The sequence below is a fragment of the Zeus faber genome (assembly GCF_960531495.2).
Source record: "Zeus faber genome assembly, chromosome: 20".
NCBI lineage: Eukaryota > Metazoa > Chordata > Actinopteri > Zeiformes > Zeidae > Zeus > Zeus faber.
In genome coordinates, this window is record NC_137207.1 from 19,520,884 (window position 1) to 19,540,969 (window position 20,086).

General features: G+C 45.6%; 2 protein-coding genes across 2 annotated transcripts in view; both read right to left on the reverse strand.

The window, feature by feature from the left end:
* Positions 1-2,106: 2,106 nt before the first annotated feature.
* Positions 2,107-5,516, reverse strand: LOC307245622 (potassium channel subfamily K member 1-like; the record flags this gene model as incomplete). Its single annotated transcript, XM_080021268.1, has 3 exons — positions 2,107-2,396; positions 3,146-3,550; positions 5,165-5,516. 3 exons carry the CDS (start codon positions 5,514-5,516, stop codon positions 2,107-2,109), a joined length of 1,047 nt encoding a protein of 348 aa, XP_079877394.1.
* A 2,812-nt stretch (positions 5,517-8,328) lies between these two features.
* The window catches only part of LOC307245623 (thrombospondin-2-like), a gene marked incomplete at its 5' end in the record, with an annotated part of 18,612 nt that continues 6,854 nt past the window's right edge, over positions 8,329-20,086 (reverse strand). Inside the window, 16 exons of the mRNA XM_080021269.1 lie at positions 8,329-8,529; positions 8,641-8,780; positions 9,058-9,155; positions 9,619-9,759; positions 9,954-10,084; positions 10,244-10,471; positions 12,048-12,282; positions 12,556-12,674; positions 12,778-12,937; positions 14,263-14,370; positions 14,467-14,685; positions 15,411-15,545; positions 15,637-15,767; positions 18,317-18,490; positions 18,587-18,763; positions 20,014-20,086. The exon at positions 20,014-20,086 is cut by the window's right edge and continues 92 nt beyond it. Coding sequence (XP_079877395.1) covers positions 8,522-8,529; positions 8,641-8,780; positions 9,058-9,155; positions 9,619-9,759; positions 9,954-10,084; positions 10,244-10,471; positions 12,048-12,282; positions 12,556-12,674; positions 12,778-12,937; positions 14,263-14,370; positions 14,467-14,685; positions 15,411-15,545; positions 15,637-15,767; positions 18,317-18,490; positions 18,587-18,763; positions 20,014-20,086 — 2,277 coding nt within the window. The 3' untranslated portion in view covers positions 8,329-8,521. The remainder of the gene's footprint in view (positions 8,530-8,640; positions 8,781-9,057; positions 9,156-9,618; positions 9,760-9,953; positions 10,085-10,243; positions 10,472-12,047; positions 12,283-12,555; positions 12,675-12,777; positions 12,938-14,262; positions 14,371-14,466; positions 14,686-15,410; positions 15,546-15,636; positions 15,768-18,316; positions 18,491-18,586; positions 18,764-20,013) is intronic.

Genomic DNA, 20,086 nt, shown 5'->3' on the forward strand with positions numbered 1-20,086 from the left:
ATTATTTTCATATATTGAACATATCTGTATATAGAACAAAAGGGACAGACAACTGTGTCAACAATGCATTTAAATGCATGTTGTCAATGGCATTTGCACCCTGATATATATTAAAATAGAAAAAAAAAATTCCATCAATTAGTCCTAACTTGTGGGGTATAATTGTCTAATTGTCATGATGGAAATGTGATACCTGTAATAATAATAAATATATATTCTTGTAAGATAATAATAAGAGTAACAATAATAATAATGATAAGATAGCTGCAGGCAGCAATACACAGGGTCTAGTTCAGTCGTGTTAGGTTCATATTACAGTTTCCGAGTATCCATAATGCTGGGATCAGACTACACAAATTAAGCCTGATTTTGTCGTGGCCGACAAATTTCTAGCGTAGTGCTCGAATATGAAAATGAAAGTCAAAAATATTGTGTAGTCTGATCAAGCGCACCCTCATTTCATATGGACACTTTCCGGGGTTCTGTGGGGTCTGTGAAACGCAGCATGGGCTACACTTTCCAAGTTTAAACTGAACGCGGCATCGGCTCCTCCAGTCTGTCGTTGTGGACAAGCGCAAATACTACGCGAGGCAATGAGGTCTACACAGCGCAACTCTCCGAAAGCGAACAAACACTCAGAGAGCCTCATATAACATGATGATGTCACAAAGCGCCCCGCTCCTCAAACTAATCAAGGTGCACCAACGTCCTTCAACCAGTTTTTCACTTAGATCGATATTGATCAAACTTGAACCACAAGATGTCGAAAGTGTCCTGATTACAATGAGACCTCAACCATGTCTGTGCGTACTGTGGTTCCCGTGTTTCAGACACTTTTAGCCAGAAAAATGCCAAAATAATTAATAATAATAAACATCCAAGCAAAAACAATAGGGTTCCAGCCCTGTGGACTGGACCCCTAATCATTTTAAATTCTGCCAGAGCAGATGCAAATCAAAGAGGGGACTACTTCTTAAATGAAGGTACACTGTCTTAATCAAATGTCCAAAAAAAAAAAAATAGAAACAATTACATTTGCATGTAATTTTAAGTTATGAGTTTAAATTATAAGTTAACTCGTAAGAAGTTCTAAAGCTAATTCTGGGCAGGCTGTTTATCATGACTTGCATTACTACTGTATAGTATCGCTAAAATACTTTATATACACATTAGTTATGCACTAAAATGAAAATGATTGGCCGAGGTGAAAGACAAATTAGGAAAACCTGGTTGAAATACAGAATAGCGTCTGTATTTGTAATTTATTGAGGCTTATGCACGTGTGTTGGCGCGTGCGTGGGCTGTAGTTCCTCCATTGTTTTAACTTTTGAGACGACCACTTGATCATTTCCAAGCCCAACCCATGGCTCTTTACCCCGGCTTTTTAAAGACTTCCCTTTAAGGGTCTGATTACAGAAGGGCCTGTGCCAACTTTATGGATAAAACAATTAAAGAGAAATAGGGCGATGAAGGTTCTAATGGGCCTCAGCTATGACAGGGCTGCCCTCTAGTGGTGGGATTTAAAGACACACACGCACACACACACACACACACACACACACACACCTCCTTGAAATCTTATAATGTACCTAACATTATAAGATTTCACCAAACGTGAAACGTGACCTTTACCACCAACAAGCCAGAAAATATATGTGTTTTATTCTCTATGAATTAGAGTTGTTTGGAGTGCTGGCGTGTCGGCTGGAAGACAGTTTGCTACAGATATCCAATAATGGCGTTAAATGCAGCAAGAACAGCTCTCTGGCACAGTGTGTCGACCCAGCAGGAAGTGGAGGGCTTTGCGGGGCCCTCGCTTCCCTTCGTTCGGGGCGGCGGCCCTTCCTCCGTGTCACGTCACACGCTCCTTATCTCCTGGGAGTGGAGGAACCAAAGGGAATAAGTAAACAGCGGCATCCTGATAGTCTCAGGGTGGTGCTCTTTTCACTTCCCTCAGGCTGTTGGCGTTGGCAGCGACATGAAATAAATCACTTTATATTAGAAAGATTATTGTACCAGCACTCAGTCTGCTCAAAGAAAAGTTTTAAATATAGAAGACTTCTGAGACGTATTAAAAGACTGTCCAAGATGGCAGAAGGTCTCTGGTCATCTCAGGTTGCCATTGGCAGTGGAGGCTGGAGCGTAGGCCATGGAGGAGAGGGTTTTGCCCTCCTGTCGGAGGTTGGCGGCCTGCTCCGATACGGAGGAGATGACCGGCGGGTGCTCGGGGAAGTCCGTCAGCTGCTCCTCCAGGTGATCTATGATGGTGGCCGTCTCCGAGTCCAGGTCCCTGGTCTTCTCCTGGTAGAACCTCTGCCTCAGTCGCCTCATCTGGGGAAGCTCGCAGCACGTCTCCAGCACCACCAGCACACACACCAGGCCCAGCAGCAGGTACACTGGCCGAAGGCAAAACGGATTGAGGGAAGACGAGCCGAAAAGGAGGAAATACCGTCAAAGCCCGGAAAAAAACAAGGTGCCGGAACATGAATAACAGCATCATTTCGTATTGGCAGTCACAATTCACCCTTTGTCACGACTTTGCTTCCGCCTCATCCCAAATAATTTAGTCAGAGAAATAGCAACAACATGCAACGATCGTCTACTTCGGGGCTCTACCATATCAGTTTTACATTGCAGTTGTTTTGCATTACGTTGCAGTTGCAATGTATGAGCACACTCATACATACGGCGACTACATTTGGGCCATTGCCAACTGTCTTGTTCGGGGTGTGGTTGCCACTTGGCTACGACGCTTAGGAGTATGAACGCGGCAAATGAGGCTGATCTTAGAACGAGGTTTTTTTTGAACAGTTTAAACAAATGAAAATGACAAAAACAAGGTAGACTTCAGTCAAGATGTTGACGGTAAAAAGTGTTCAAAAATACATTGAATACAACCGAAACATGCATTTACATCAATTACGTTTCCCCTTTCCTGATATCACTTCATTAATATTAGAATATGGGTTTTAATTATATAGGATCATCATCACTCAATTATAAAATTATAAAACTTCTATCAATCTATTTTGTCAGTCTTGGCAACCAAAAGCTGATGTGTGGCCTGATGCGCCACACACTTCTAAACCACTTTGAAAAGTGAAGTTGTTGGGCCCGGACCCTGTTATTTGGCCTCCCGCTTTACCTGTGATTGCCAGCCGGTAGAGCTGCGGGTGGGGGTTGTCCTCCTTGCTGTGGGTCTCTCCGGGCACGTAGTCCCCGAGGCCGATGGTCGTCAGGGAGATGAAACAGAAATACAGCGACTCCAGGAAGCTCCAGTCCCTCTCCACGCCGACGAGTATCCAAGCCGGGATGAAGAGGAGGAGCACGGCCATGACGAGGGTCAGGCACACGGCGTGGACGGTCGCCACCCGGGCCCTGGAGACCCCCCAGCGACGGTGGAGGTAGGACACCGGGCGCCGCGTCACAAGGACCATGATCCTTTGCACCACGGCCGAGAGGAACAGGAGGGTGGCGGGGATCCCCAGGAGGGAGTAGACGACGCAGAAGGCCTTGCCCTCGTCCGAGAGAGGGACGGTGTGACCGTAGCCTGAAAACACAGCACACGGTTAGTACTGTTACAGGCTGAGGAGTCTGGTTACAGCCTGCAGAGCTGGTTCTTTCTCAACAACAGATGAAGAGGGAGGCGAAAGAGAGAGTAAAAGAAAGAAAGAGAAAGGAAGAAATAGAAGAATTCATGAATAAAAAAAAAAAAGCAAATAAAGCAAGTAAATAAAATAAAGCAAATAGCTGTCCCTGAGAAGATACCTGGGATCCATACAATGTCACTAAGATTAATAAAGATGAATAACACCGATTAATTTGTAATGAAATAATAACATGATAATAACACAAAATGAAACGAAATACAAAAATGCAAATAACTATGTAAAACGTGCAAAGAGCAGAGCGAGCGACATCCTCATGTCGATTCAGCCTGTCAATAGCTGTGCAAATGAAGGAAACTACAGTCTTTTAAAAAAGGGGATAAAGTGGTGTACGAGACAGGAGACTCATTTGCCTAAAACTGTAATATTCCTGGGAAGACATTTTGTATTATAAGGTATATAACTTGTATGTAATGACTTATATCATCTCAAGTGGTTTGTTCTTACTATTTTCTATAATAGGGTATATAATACAATAATATATAAAAGAATAATATATAATAGAATAATATATAATAGAAAACCAGCCTCTCTGATGAGTCCTGTGGTGGTGAGGACAGAGAATTCACCATCATCACTGTCAGTGATAAAGACCAAAGACATTAGTACTCATCTGTGATGGTGAGGAACAAGGAGACTAGGACAGTACTGGTGAGGAACAAGGAGACGAGGGCACTGATGGTGAGGAACAAGGAGACTAGGACAGTGATAGTGAGGAATGAGGAGACTAGGATGAGGAAGAAGAAGACTAGGATGAGGAACAAGGAGACTAGGACGAGGAAGAAGGAGACTAGGATGAGGAAGAAGAAGACTAGGATGTGGAACAATGAGACTAACACAGGGATGTGAGGAAGAGGGCAACTAGGAAGAGGAAGAAGGAGACTAGGGTGAGAAACAAGGACGCTAGGGCAGTGATTGTGAGGAACAAGGAGACTAGGACAAGGAAGAAGGAGACCAGGACGAGGAACAAGGAGACTAGGACAGTGATGGTGAGGAACAAGGAGATTAGGACGAGGAACAAGGAGACTAGGACGAGAAATAAGGAGACTAGGACGGGGAAGGTGAGGAACAGGGAGACTAGGACTAAGAAGAAGAAGACTAGGACAAGGAACAAGGAGACTAGGACCAGGAAGAAGGATCCCAGGACGAGGAAGACAAGGACAGAGAAGGTAAGGAACAGAGAGACTAGGACGGGCAAGGTAAGGAAGAAGGAGACTAAGACGAGGAGGAAGGAGACTAGGACAGGGAAGGTGAGGAACAGGGTGACTAGGACTAAGAAGAAGGAGACTAGGACGAGAACCAAAGAGACTAGGACGAGGAACGAGGACACTATGATAAGGGACAAGGAAACTAGGACGAGGAACAAGGAGACTAGGACCAGGAAAAAGGAGACTGGGACAAGGAAGTAGGAGACCAGGACGAGGAAGGTGAGGAAGACGGAGACTGGGACGAGGGAGAAGGAGACTAGGACGAGGGAGAAGGAGACTAGGACTCACCTGTGGTGGTCAGGACCGTGCTGGTGAAGAACAGGGAGGACACGAAGTCCCAGCTGGGCTGCGTGTCGTTCCCCAGCACCTTGACCCCGTAGTTGCTGGCCTCCAGTGCCCGGGCCAGCAGCTCCTCCAGCCGCTCCTCGGACACGCAGGAGTTTTCCTCCAGAAAGCTCCGCCGGGCGTCCCTCAGCTCCTGGCGGAGCCGGCGCTCGTAGGGGAGCTCGACGGCGGAGAACACGGCGGCGCCGACCACCAGGTACACAACGTAACCCAGCACCAGGAGCGCGAAGCCCAGCGCGACGCGGTGCCGCTCCGCCGCCGGGGCGCACCGGCTCCCGGAGAGAGCGCTCCCCATCCTCCCCCGGTCCGGTCGCTCTTCTCACACCTTCCTGCTGAATGCAGGCGTCAGTAATTCAAAAAGAAAACCCCCCAAAATGGTGATTTCTGGGAGTTTTTCTTTTGTTGTGCTCTGTTTTACCGCGTCTTCCTCCTCCTTCCGCGCACAGACCTGATACTGACACCGAGGAGGGAGCGGGAGGCGGTGACGTAGACGCCTCACCTGACCAGGTAGACCAGACAATTCGCGTGTGTGTATGTGTGTACGTGTGTGTGTGTGTGTGTGTGTGTGTGTGTGTGTGTGTGTGTGTGTGTGTGCGTGCGTGCGTCTGTGTGTGTGCGTGTGTGTGTGTGCGTGTGTGCGTGTGTGTGTGTGTGTGTGTGTGGCGCGTGTGTGTGGTGTGTACGTGCGTGTGTGTCGTTCGAGCGGGCTGCCATCACTTCCACGCACCAGGCGGTCGAGCAGGTTTCTGTGTTTTGATTTTATACAAAGGATTTACTCGCACGAAACTTCCCTTTAGAAACCGCAGTGAATGGTGTTCGGGGGGGTGGGGGCTTTCAGATGCTTTAAAAGACAAGTCAAGAAATAACACCCACGCCCCAAAAAGAAAACCAAACGGACACCAAAGCCAAATATAATATAATGATATCCATTCACATATGTTTTTGCTTGTATTTTTTTTAATTTATTATCACTAATATTTTTTTTGCGTTGTTGTTCTTCAGACTTTTTTTGCGCAGCCCTTGGAGTATTTCCCATAACATTAAATGTTATGGGAAATATGCATCGTATTTGTATGATTGCATGGTAATGATGAGAATAATAATCGTAATATTATTATTATTATTATTATTATTATTATTATTATTATTATTATTATTACTATTATTATTATTATTATTAATAATAATAATAATAATATATATGATGGTGAATGAAAGATGCAATTCAACTATATATGGCCTACAGCCTCTTATCAGAAATTGTTTTTACAGGACAATAATACATATATTAGAGCCTGATTGTTTGTTTTTGTGTTTTCCCTTTCCGGTTCCCTGTTATTTTGCTCACCTGTTCACCCATTCGTGTGTTATCTAACACACTGCCACTAGATGGAACCAGACATGCAGCTTTTATGTGATGGAAAAATTGACCGAGTCCTATTGTTCGTTTTTCCTCAAAGAGTCATTCGCTTTTCTCTGATTGCTATTTGCATGTTGTTTCATCTGAGCGTCCCGGGCACTTTCTGCTGCGTTCAACAGTGTCTTCTTCTCTGGGAGGAACCATGGGTTATTATGAACCATGCTAAGTTAATTCTAAGGAATTAACGAGTCACCTTAAAATCAGTTAGATTCTGTATTTTTTATGTTGTATTCTAATATTTGTGTCTTCTCCAGGGTGGTGTTGTTGTCTTTGCCAACTTTTGGAAGACATCAAGCAAGCGGTGAATTTAATAAATACTATTTCACTTTACATCCCGCTGGGAACCTCTAATCTACGGAGTGAAGCTTTTTAACCCGGATTTGAAATGCGCCGTCATAATGAAAATCAATAATTCTGGTCTGGGGGCGGCACCATGCTCAAGAGGAAACTTAAAAGAGACTCTCAGCCTCATGTTTTGGATCAAAACCGTGTTTTTTCAACCGTTATGCTCCAGGTTTTGGGAGCCCTTCCACTCACTATGAGCCTGTTTTTGAGCCACGCACCGGAGAGGAATCTGTCTCAAACGCTGGCGACGCGGCTCATTCAGGTTCTCGTTCGAGTAATGTAGATGGCTACAACCAAGGAACTGTGGTTGCCACGGACAAGCCCCAGGTGGGGAGCTCCCAGCCCAGGAGGCGAGCTCCCAGCCCCAGGTGGAGGGCTATCAGCCCAAGCAGCCCCAGGTAGGGAGCTTCCAGCCCAGGTGGGGAACTACCAGCCCAGTAGGGAGCTCCGAGTCCAAGCAGCCCCAGGTGGCGAGCTACCAGCCCCAGGCGGCGAGCTACCAGTAGTTTGGATGCCAATGGTGAGTTGTATCATTGATATTGACACTTCCTTTTGTGGAGTTGTCCTTATTTCAGCCTGTATTTCAGGAGCTACGACCTTCTCTTCCCCAGACCCTACGGCGCCGTCGCTATCTCGGTCGTGCACACACACGGGGTTGAAATTGGAATCGACCTTCTCGCCTGAATCTTAGGAAGAAGGACAAAATCAAATTCAATTGATTAAAAACAACAACAACAACAGCTACAGCAGCATCGGTTTAAGTAAGTTTGTCTCTGTATTGCTCCTTTCAACATTTTATAGCATGACAAATATGCATTTACAGTTCCTGGGGAGGGGGCGCAGTGGTGTAGTCTACATGATACACCGTATACCCATGAAAAAAGCTCCAGGATTTTCATATACTCACTTATAAATGTGCAAAGATACGTAATAGAGTATAGCTGCAATAAAAAGTTTTGCAGGGGACCTTGTCAGCGCAAGGGGCAGCCCCTCCTTACAATTTCATTTTAAACTAATGTCTGACAATTATTAAGTTTTCAAATTATTTAAGACGGATGATTCCGAAAAACAGGCAAATGCAGGCGACAGGCAGTAGCGTGAATGCGTAACTGCGAGGAGCCATCTCCGCTCCACTGAAGCCCCGTGCGCCAGCTCCATAGACTCTACCGAGGTTCCCCACCACCGGGCCCTGAGAAGGCAGGCAGCCCCACAGCCCCCCAGACCCCCTGTTGGGGGGCTGGGGGGCTTCTGAATACCCACTACATTAAACTAGACTACACCACTGGGGGAAATGTGCCTATAAAGTAATTGCTTTATTACAAGAAATGTGAAAAGCAAATGTTGCTTGCTATTACAGGATCATTTAAAAATCACTGAAGAGAAAAAGGAAAAAAAAAAAAACATCAACGACACGAAGCTGATCATTTTACTGAAGACCCAGATCAATCTTGCTCTCTCTTTATAACACCACAATCGTTCGACTTGAGTTCTTGGGGAGCGGTGGTGGACAGGGGTGAATTCTCCCGTCTAAAAAATCAGCCATCTGGGGAACCAAAAAGAGACAATGAACGCACGACGACACCAGAGGGTTGTTGTCCATTGATCGTCACATGCGTGCCGCAGTACTTTACATTTCCACCACGACGGACCTTACCTCTACATTCATATCTGAGGTCGGAGAAGATCACGTGCTCCTGGGAGAAGACGAATAGTCCCAGTCTTCCCCCGGCCAGCGTGTCATCGTACACCGGGCCCGAGTCGGACAGGATGTCCCTGCCCTCGTACACCACCACCCTGGAGCGGCAGGAGAGACACAAGCAGCCTGAAATACTGCACTGCTAACATACCCTGCAACATAGAGCTAATGGCTAATATATATATATTTTTTAAATAAATCAAGGCTTGTAGGTAATTCAAAGGTTCAAAGGTACAAAAGGTTCAAAGATTAAAAGGTAGTCCCTTCAAGTAATAAACACATGCAAAGCCCACAAAAAAACCCCACACATAACGGCCTCATTTCCATCAGGTAGATGTGAAATTGTGATGATATACTGTGGGAGCTGACGGTCACCTGATGAATCCTGTCTTGGGCCTGTGGATCAGGTGCATTCGGAAGGCGGTGAAGTCCTTCCAGCCGATGTTTTTTGGGTCATGCCACAGTGTTCTCACCTGACGAGCACGCGCACACGCACACACACACACACACACACACACACACACACACACACACATAAGATTGCCATGGACTCTTTTTATTTTGATTTAAGATTAATTCAATCAATTATTTCAATCAATACTTCAATTCAACTCTAAATTCTGAATACCACACCTTGAGTCAGGGAACTGGGTTCTATGAAAACATCAGTCTTAATTGGGGGGAAAAAAATGATCATACCCTTGAGCTATATCATGGATTATCATTTGTGTGAACAAAGTAATTCATGGGTACAGATAACTAATTGGAGGGCGCCGATTAGTAGTAACAAAAATCTTCTTTACCACCGGCTTTGGCTTGCGCAGCATCAAATAAACTTGGATTCCTCGTAAAGAGATTTGACATCAAGCCATGTCCAGAAAGAAGTAACCAGCAGTCCAGCAGCACAGTCCTGCCGGTGTCATGACGGCACTGTACCTGGTGTTTGGTGTCTCCGGTGTGCCACAGGGCGTTGCGCAGGTACTGCCCGGGGCCCGTGGTGGAGTTGACCACCTTGATGGAGACCCCGGCCGTCCCGAACGCCTTGGATGGCTTCTTTTCCCAGTAGGCCTGGGTGACCTGCTCCCACAATGCCAAAGGGGATGGTGGACTTATGTCATTTCATCTCTATGAATGGTTAGGGACATTGGGAGTTTGCCAAAACGATAACGTGCATAATGGACATGGTATTATTTACTGCACGGCCGTGACATTGGGTCTTTCTGTGCAAATTATTTTGCTGGACAACTCTACAAGACGGGGTCGACAAGCACCTGTTTCCACATGACCACGTAAAAGCGCCGGCTGGACTGGTAGGCAAACACGATGCCCGCGTAGTCGTCGTCCCTGTTTGTGTTGACGTAGAACGTCACGCTGAAATCCACCGCGTTGAACTTGTCGTACCCTGTTGCCAGTCACAAGACGCCATTTGCATTTAATCTACGTTTGCGAAAAGGTCTGAAAATGAAAAGGTCGACTAAAAGCACAAAATGTCAAACAAGTAGGCTGGGGCTCGTCTTTAGCTTCGAAGCCGTCACGGGCTCTCCTTTCCTGAGCGTCTCACCGATAGCGATGCCGGGATCGGAGTTGGCGGTCTGCAGCAGCTCCGTGCCCTGGCTCCGGATCACCCAGAGCGGGTCAGACTGCGTGGTTCCGCTGGGGTCCAGCAGGACCACCTGGAACCTCCTGAAGTCGGTCGTTCCGATGTCCCCGTTCTCGGGGCAGGGATCCAGCGCGTCGGGGATGCTGTCGTTGTCAAAGTCGTTGTGGCAGGCGTTGCCGCAGCCGTCCCCTGCAGGAGAGGGAAGGGCGGGGCGACGATAGAAGGATAAAGAGCAACAACGTCTGTGTTCTTTCCCGATCTACGATATATATTCGATGAAGGTGAGCGACTCAAGGTGTCATCGGAGGAGGCCGTTCGAAGAATGTCTCACGACGGATAATTGGCTAGGAGGGGTAAGGGCAGCGCTGTTGTCCGAAAGTGGCACGCGCATCAATGTAGATTGGCCCTTTGAATATATAAATTAGCAATAAACTACAAAAAAAGATCACAATTTGTTCACTCAATAACCCTCAAATTGTCATTTTTTTTACACAGTCTAATGCATGTTAGTGTGTTATTGGCTTGTAAACACAGGACCATGTGGGAAATCATATTGATTAAGTTTGCCGTCACAATTGTTTCTTAAAGGCGACCTGTGTTGAGGAACTCACTTTTTCAGTGCTTGTGCACATACATTTGGGTCTCTGATGGGCCTGCCAGCACACAAACTGTGAAATAAGACGATCCAGTCAGTTTTTTTTGTGAGCTGCCTATTTCATAAGACGTGATTCAACAAGGCCATTAAGATTTGTGATCCCTTCCTACGACACGTTGTGCCTCAGAGTTAGAACCGCCAACCCCCATCTGAGAAACTCCACCCTGGAGAAATTCCAAGCGCCGTAGGAACTGCTCTGTTGGCTTCACAGACCAGCACAAATCTTTTAAAAGAAAGAGGAATTAATACCAACTGTAAGTGACAAGGCTGCCGACAAGGGAACTATAAGTATTTAAAAAATAATTCTGCTGTTAGATTCTTTCTTAAAAAAGAAAAAAAAAAAAAAATATATATATATATATATACTGTATATATATATATATGCAGTAGATAGACTGAAGTCTGTGGCGCATGATCCGCTGTGCATTTCTCCAAACAATACCAATAAAAATAATGTGTTTTTTACTGTAGATGTATTTATTTTATTTTATTTTCCGACGTTAATGAATTGAATGAAAAAAAAAAAAAAAAAAAGCCAAGTCAGGAACCAGAGGGGTTTTTGAGGCATGTTAGAATGCATAATCTGAGTGGTATTTTCAGCCAAAACAACTTCAGACGTGTTTTGGGGACCTCAGAGACCTATATTAACTTGTTTAAATGGAGCATAATAGATTCCTTTTAATTCATGTCTACATAATGGCTGAAAGTAATATAGAAAACAAATTGCGATGCAGCGACAGTATAAAACAATATGTCAAAAAATACATATTTCTATTTAATTCAATTTTTTTTAGGGTTTGTGGAATTTTTGGATTCCATAAAAAAAATAATAATAATAAATTTGAACCTGAACCAGCTCAATGAACCCTGAGCGGGTAACAAGTACAAATCTGACCCCCAACAGAATGTTGTTGAGTAGCCCTGGACTAGGCTTTAGTTGGGGGTCAAACACAGTTTAAACACAGAAGGGAACATTGACAGCATCTGCTGGCCCGGCGAGGAACTGCAGGGAGAGAGGGCGAGAGGGAGGAAAAGACGAGCCCCGAGACACAAAAAGGAGAGAAACAACACAGAGAACCCACGATATCCTGAAGAACGACTCATATCTACCATCGGAGTCCAGTTGGTCCTTGTTGAGCACCAGTCTGCAGTTGTCCCGATCGTCGGGGATGCCGTCGTTGTCGTCGTCGTAGTCACAGGCGTCTCCCTTCCCGTCCTTGTCGTGGTCGGCCTGGTTGCTGTTGGCGATGTAGGGGCAGTTGTCCAGGGAGTTCTGGTGGCCGTCCTCATCGATGTCGTCGTTGTCGTCACACATGTCCCCCAACAGGTCATTGTCCGAGTCGTGCTGCACACATGCACGGGCGTGTTTCAGGAGGAAAATCAATCTGGTTAATTATAAGGAAACTGTCCTGAGGTCATTGTATGATTATCAAGCGGGGGGGGGGGGGGTCCAGCACTTTGGACCCCTTGAGGTCATTGGATCCCACTCCCACACACTAACACACTCTCTCTCTCTCTCCTTTGGAGTAAGTGTGTTCCGTGAGTGACAGCTGTGATCACTTTTGTGTTGGTTTTTCGAACCCAGTGGTTTTTTTTTTAACTACCTGTATGTGAGTACCTGTAATGGGTTGTGCAGCAGGGGACAGTTGTCACACTGGTCTCCGACACCGTCCAAGTCTGTGTCCCTCTGGTCGGTGTTGTAGACCAGGGGACAGTTGTCGCGCTCATTCAGAATCTCTGGAAGCGGGAGAGTGTTTCACATTTTTAACCGGCGGTCACGCGGCGAGAGCGAGGACGTGAGTACCCAAGACGACTGAGCGTGAGGTGGGCGGCCGGTTACCGTCCCCGTCCATGTCGATGCTGCAGGCGTCTCCCTCTCCGTTGTCGTCGGTGTCGCTCTGCAGCGGGTTCATGTCGAAGGGACAGTTGTCACAGTGGTCGCCGACCCCGTCCATGTCCGAGTCAAACTGACGGGGGTTGTACACCAGGGGGCAGTTGTCCTGGGTGAGGCACCGACATGCATGAGCACGTGCACAGACACCCACAAACATGGGATTAAGACCGACGCCGGTATAAACGGACTAATCTTGGTTGTTTTAACTTACAGTATATTTCATCGCGTTTGTTCCTTCTCCGACCTTGTAGGCTTTTATTAACACGTTTCCTTCGTTTTAATGCCCGCTCTGTTTTAATTTCCCTTGCTTGTTTCTTTGTATGCCACCGAATTTAGGTCTTACAGTGGCTTCATTCCAGATGGATGACCTGTATATCCATTTGTGTCAACACAATGCAAGTAAACAGGATCCTGTGCAAGTGGTTTTTACTTTGCCTTGACAGCTACTGCATTTGCCAAATGCACACAGTATTCACACTCTATCATTGTGTGCGTAGAGGTTCCTTATGTACTCCCTCTATACTTATAGTCTTAAAAAATACACCATAGCAAGACTAGTACGTCACACTGTGTCCGAACATTTTATTTTCTGAGTTAAACGACTCTAAAATCTGAAAGTCGGTGCTACCTACAGTATATGAATATAAAGTGTCCTATACAACAACCTACATGCAAGTTTGAGATGAACATCTCAAAACATGGATGAAAACTATCAACAGCACTGTCCCAACCCACTAAACCTAAACCTAACCTTGAAATATAATTAAAATCCTTCAGCGATCGTATTAGTTTTGCATTACTGTGTGAATCCATTTCATGTCCCATTCTTGTGACATATATTTTTTGTGTGTAATTCATTAAAGATTATGAAAAAAATACAATTTATCGCGTGCCGTAACATCCACCCAACCCTGTTATCCGAACACATTCACCCCGATGGAATATTTGGAATATTCCACAAGTCACATGTGCAAGAATTTGCTGAAGACCATGGGAAGAAGTAAAGCAAGTTCTCTCATTCTTTTTTCTGTATTTTCACAGAAGGAAGGTCACTCCCATAGTACAACCCTGTTACCAAAATTATAACTTGAAAGTTATATTTGTATGCTGTTCAAATAGATTATGGTAAATCAGGTGATAACGCAATGCCCTGATTGGGGCATCACGCCATGCGCAGCCCTGTTACTTCAACCATGTTCTTGTTTTAAGCCATCTTCAACACAGAAAACATGTTTAAAAATGAACATTATTACCTGACATGGGTAAACACATTTTTGAATGCTTAAATGCATGTTTTCTTGGCTGCAACGTTGGAAAATGGTTGAAAATAAAGTTGAATTTTCGGGCGTTACAAGGGCTTAAACGGCGCCCTTATCGTGGAATCGCCCAGGTTGAGCCACCGTATCTTAAGTCTCGTCAACGTCCTCTCACCCTCTCGTCGAAGATGCCGTCGTTGTCATCGTCGGGGTCGCACGCGTCCCCCTGTCCGTCCATGTCCAGATCCTCCTGACCCGAATTGGGGATTCCCTGACAATTGTCCTGCGGCCGACAATTGCAACAAAGTTGAGCTGTGTGTGTGTATGCGTGTGTGTGTGTGTGTGTGTATGTGTGTGTGTGTGTGTGTGTGTGTGTTACCTTCTGACAGTGGTAGGTGGCGTTCTGCTTGCAGGTCAAGCCGCGGTCGGGCCAGCCGTCCAGGTCGGAGTCCTCTCCGCACAGGAAGCCGTCGCCCGCGAACCCCACCGCGCACGCGCACTTGTACAGCTCCTCGGACGCCAGGCCCAGGTACACGCACGTGGCGTGCCTGTGGCAGGCGTGTGTGTTGTCCTTGCACGGGTTGTACGGCTCGCACACCTGCATCCGAAAATCGGCCATTGAACACAAGCCCTAACGCAGAGATTCTCAACCATTTCTACGGGCGCCGTGATCCCATTTTTCTTTAGGTCTACAGTATTACGGAATGTGAAAAAATATCAAATTTTGCTGATATATCTAAATATTTCTATTTTTATTTTTTTTTGTATATATTTGGCGATTACATTTTTATTTTCATTTTATTTTTTACTTCACTTCATTAAATTTTATTTTATTATTATTCCCAAATGTTTTGGACTGTTGAGCTTTTTCTTTTTTTTTTTTTTATTGCTCATGGTCTGCAGTGTATCGCACCAAACCTCATCAGAATATATTCCTACAGTAGTGTAGAGTACTGTACTGCATGTAAATGTACCTGGTGGAATAAACTGATAATTCAGAGAATTCACATGTACAGTACAGTATGCCGTTAAGCCGCAGATTGAGGCTAAATAACAATCTTTCTTTCTGTGTTTTCAAAACACTGAAATCCTGGTCAAATGAGAACTGTTTCATGTGAATTTGAGAATCATACCAGCGGCTTCGCTTATACTGTATCACAGAGCATGAATGGAGCTCCAAATTAGGATATATTTAAAAGTAGTTAAAAAAAAACGTACATAAATCAAGTATGAATAAATCAATCGTGGAAATGTCCCTATCAAGTGAGACCCCATGCGGGGGTTGCAAACCCCGGGTTGGGACCCTCTGCTCAAGGAACGTGCCTGCCTGGTGGTCCGTGCGGCCTCTAGCCCGAGGCCGAAGGGCTGGGTCCCCCTGTAGCGCGGCGGGCAGGGCAAGCAGTGGAACCCTGGGTCTGTGTTCACACACTCCGTGTCACACACACCCTCCACCTCACACTGTGGACGCAGAGGAATATCAGTTTAGTGTGTGTTTGTGTGTGTGTATGTGTGTGTGTCTGTGTGTGTGTGTGTGTGTGTACGGAATAACCTCATTTTCGTCTTCGCAGAGGGAGCCGTTGCCGTGTAAACCCAGCGGACAGCGTCCACATTCCCACAACCCAGTGGCATACGACGTACATTCCACGCCGGGAAAACAAGGACTTAACAACCGGCACCAGTCTGCAGACAGACACACACGCATGCACGCACGCGCACACACACACACACCGACACCGACACACACACATACACACACACACACACACACACACACACACACACACACACACACACATCATGCATCAATCTCAATTATAACTGATTTCCTAATTTTTATGTTGGTGGAAATAAACCATCCATTTTGTTTTACATTTTAATTATTATTATTATTATTATTATTATTATTATTATAATTGGAGGTCCAGTCCAATTATTATTATTCTCCTTGGCATTTTTCAGGCAAAGGGTGTCTGGAACAGGACAACCGCTGGACCCACGGACACGGTTGAGGTCCGGTTGAGGCGGAGCGAGATGAATTTGTGGAGAAAGACGCTTTGTGACATCATCCAATCATCATCCAATTCCTTACATATGTGCAGGTTCTGGCTGTGAACGTCCATACGCATCGTGCGAGATGCGTAGGTGTAGACCCCAACGCTCTGTAGTGGTCACAAACTGCATGTGTATGTGTCTTTTTATCCTCTTTTCTGCTTGATGTCGTCGGGGCAGTTCGATTTATATTTTTGATCTTTTTTTGCTCTTTTTGTAAATTAGGACGTTCTGTTCACATCTAACCCTGTGTTAGATGCGGCGTTTTGTCCCGTCCTACTTTGTGGGATTTGAGGAAGTAGTAAGATACAAATCGTGGGAGTCCATGATGCGTTTCATGTGCTCAGAACGCGTCGGAAAAATAACGCCCGGAAAATTATAAACACTGTAATCCCAGAAAAGACGTCAACCCTTTTCCGGAGTCGAAAAATCATAATCCATCAGAAAACTTTGACACGGAAAACTATAATTAATCCACAGAAAGTCGTCACCACATCATTACGTAGGACACACGGCTCTCCGGTTGGAAGCGCTCCAAAACAGGAAGTAATGGTGTGTTCATGGAACTCCGAGAACGCTGAAGTAATGCTGCATTCAATGGAACTCGAATAACTTTAATTTGTGTTGTTTTCCACCAGATATTTTTTCCAATTCCAGAGATTTTTTTGTTGAGTTTAGAAATAATTGTTCCGTTTGTGTGATTCCGTGTTCCAGATGCCAAAGGAAGCCAAAAGCCTAAGAAGCAGTGGGCAGAAAGTCCACCCTGCGTTCCATTTGAATTCGGAAATTTGCAATTGGTGTAGGTAGGAAGTGATGCTGCGTTTCATGGGAACTCTGAAAACTGTAATTCGTAACTAACATGACTAACCTGGACCCCGTGTATTGCTGCCTGCAGCTAGATTTGTCATTATTATTATTATTGTTATTATTAATATTATTATACTGTATATGTTTTTTTACAATTAAATAATAATTTCCCACCCAAATTACAGTAATAGCCTGTTATATTATATTATGATAAATTATTCCATTGAATTATGATTTTATGCTCTCAAATTAATACATGCATTAATTATTACTAAATGACTTATTCCCTCAAATGATTTATTAATTTCCTCTGAATATTACTGATATTATTAATTTAGATTTTCTTTTTTTTCAAAGATTAAATTCGGTTAGTCAGACTGGTAGGACACTGTATTATAATTTTCAGAGTTCCCATGCAATGCAGCATTACTTCCCACCAACACCAGTTACAATTTTCCAAGTTCCCATGGAACGCAGCATCAGCTCCCTCTCGTATCGACCTGGCGCAGATCCTGTGCGAAGCAGGCAATAAACACCAACGGCGTCTAGACCGCAACGCACCTTGCGCCTCGCCCCATGCCAAAGCCCCCCCAGAACAACAATCTGCACATATATAACAAATTGGATGATGTTGTCATAAAGCACCCCGCTCCAACACCCCAGCCGGCTCTACCATCGCAGCCCACCCCACCCCGACAACATCTGGCTACTTCCGGAAGATTGGCAATGCGTTTTTCCACTGATTCCTGCAGCAAATATAGATCACTGTCGATCAAACTTTGACCACAAAATGTATGAACTGCCTCAAATCCAAAGACACTTCATTCATGTCCGTGGGTTGGGCAGTTGCTTTGCGCCAGATATTTTCAGCTGGGAAAAAAACAGGGAAAAAATTTAAAAAATATCCAAACTGCGGGCTGGACCCCTAACAATAATAATAATAATAATAATAATAATAATAATAATGATAATAATAATAAAATAAATAATAAAAAAATAATTAGAATACAATAATAATAATGTATAATATATTTATTTATGATATATTATTTGACAAGAACCATGGGCTATTGCTGTCACCATTATCATATCATTTAATTTACTGTATATTATTTTATTTTTTATATATTGTTTATTTATAATTGTATTGTTATTTATTTATATATTATTTATTTATAATTATCTATGATTGATCATTTTAAGACGATAATTTCATAATGCTCTGAACAATAACTAATCTCGCGAAGGGTCGTCTTTGCTATAAATTTGATAACATGAATAATTGAAACTTTGAGTGTCGTATCAATTGATTCACAGTAATGTTGAATGCAATCCAAATGGCTTGTACCATGACACACCCCATGGACACTCACCCGTAGGACAGGGCTCGCTGTTGCACTTGGCGTAGTCCACGGTGTCTCCGACGCACCGCCTACCTCCGTGCTGGGGGACGGGGTTCGAGCAGCTACGCTCACGACTGGACAGACCCCCCCCGCACGACGCTGAGCACGCCGCCCACTCCGACCAGGCTGTCCAGCCCCCAGGTACTACACACACACGCACACACGCACACACACACAGTTCATCCATGGGTTGGGTTTCGGACATCATCCCATTCCATTCCCGTGCTGCTCGGTACTCACTGGGGCACAGGGCGTTGTTGCAGGGTTGCGTCTCCCTGGCGTGGCCTGGACACCCCCGCCCCCCTCTCTGCGGGGGAGGGTCGCTGCAGAGGCGGACACGCGTGACGCTCCCCTCGCCGCATGTGGCCGTGCAAGTGGACCAAGGAGACCACAGGCCCCAGTTCCCGTCCACGCGAGCTGAGATGTGATAAAAAAAATAAAAAAAACCCACAGCGTCGTCGTCATCACCACCGCCGGAGGAACTGGTGTCTCACTGTACATCCAAACACCCCCTGTCTGTGCATATAAATCAAACGCAGATGAGTGGGAGGGTTTGAAAGGAGGAATCTGCGCAGAGCAGCGGTTCTGCAACTTTTTGAAGCGATCAGAATGCACCAAAGCATGGAAGGGCCACCGACAAGCCACCCTCCCACAAAACAATAACCTCATGCGTGAACGTCTCTTATCATGGCGCTTGAATGCAAATGTAGATGCAGATTTTCTCTGGGGACAAAAACATAAATGCAAATGCCTTTTCACGTCAATTTCAGCCTTCTTTCACGCTGGATAAGTCAAGTAACTCCCAAGTTAGAACGGTGGTACGGTGGTACGGTGGTACGTGTACCGTAGTTTGAGAACCCCTGGTCTAGAGGAAACCAGAGCTCATTATGAGTCATGGCAGCAAGGCTGGATTAGTACCCCCAGGGGCCCCTGGGCACCGAAGCTCATAGCCACCCCTCCCTCACACACACACAGGGGGAGGGGAGGAGGGGGGGTTACTGAGAAAGTGTTGTTATGCACGGGCCTCGTTTTGTTTCGCAGACATAGTGTTTTCATTTGTTTTATTTGGTGGAACGGGGACGCGCAGCCGAGCAGAGATCTGGGCGCCAGTCCCTCCCTCTCCATTACGCACGGAGAGGGAGGCAGAGGCGCAAACTCGGCACGTGCCCAGATTGCTCACATGGTAGATCCTGGCTTGCATGGGAGGAGGTATGCCCCGCATAAATTGTTTTCCAGTGTCCCGGGAACCATGAGTAGCGATTGAATCATTGAGATAACAGTGGAAAGATTGTGCTACGTTTACTGCTCTCGGGTTGCGAAGGGTTGGCACTTTGGCGACCGGTGGGTCTTTGCAGTGACCAGGGAACGTAGCGAGTTGGACATTGTGCTGCAATAAGAAGCCTTGAAAGCGCCACTGCGGGAACTCCATGTCTAGAGTGCATCGACCTGAGAAAACAAGGTTCTGGTCGTAAATGACAATCCCTGAAACCTACGTCTCGAGGTCCGTCCAAGTCTGCAGATATATTTAGGGTTATGCACTTTGGAGAGGCTCGTCAAGGGGGTCCCGTAGGAGCAATTGACCGAGAGCAGGCTCAATCCATCACGGAATCAAAGCGCCTCGGAAAAACGATGGTAGCATAACAAAGGTTTCCTTGGCGATCTCATACCCTTGCGGTCGCACTTGGCCAGCATGCAGTTGCGGGTTTGGACCGAGGGGCCCGAGCAGGAGGCGATGACGCC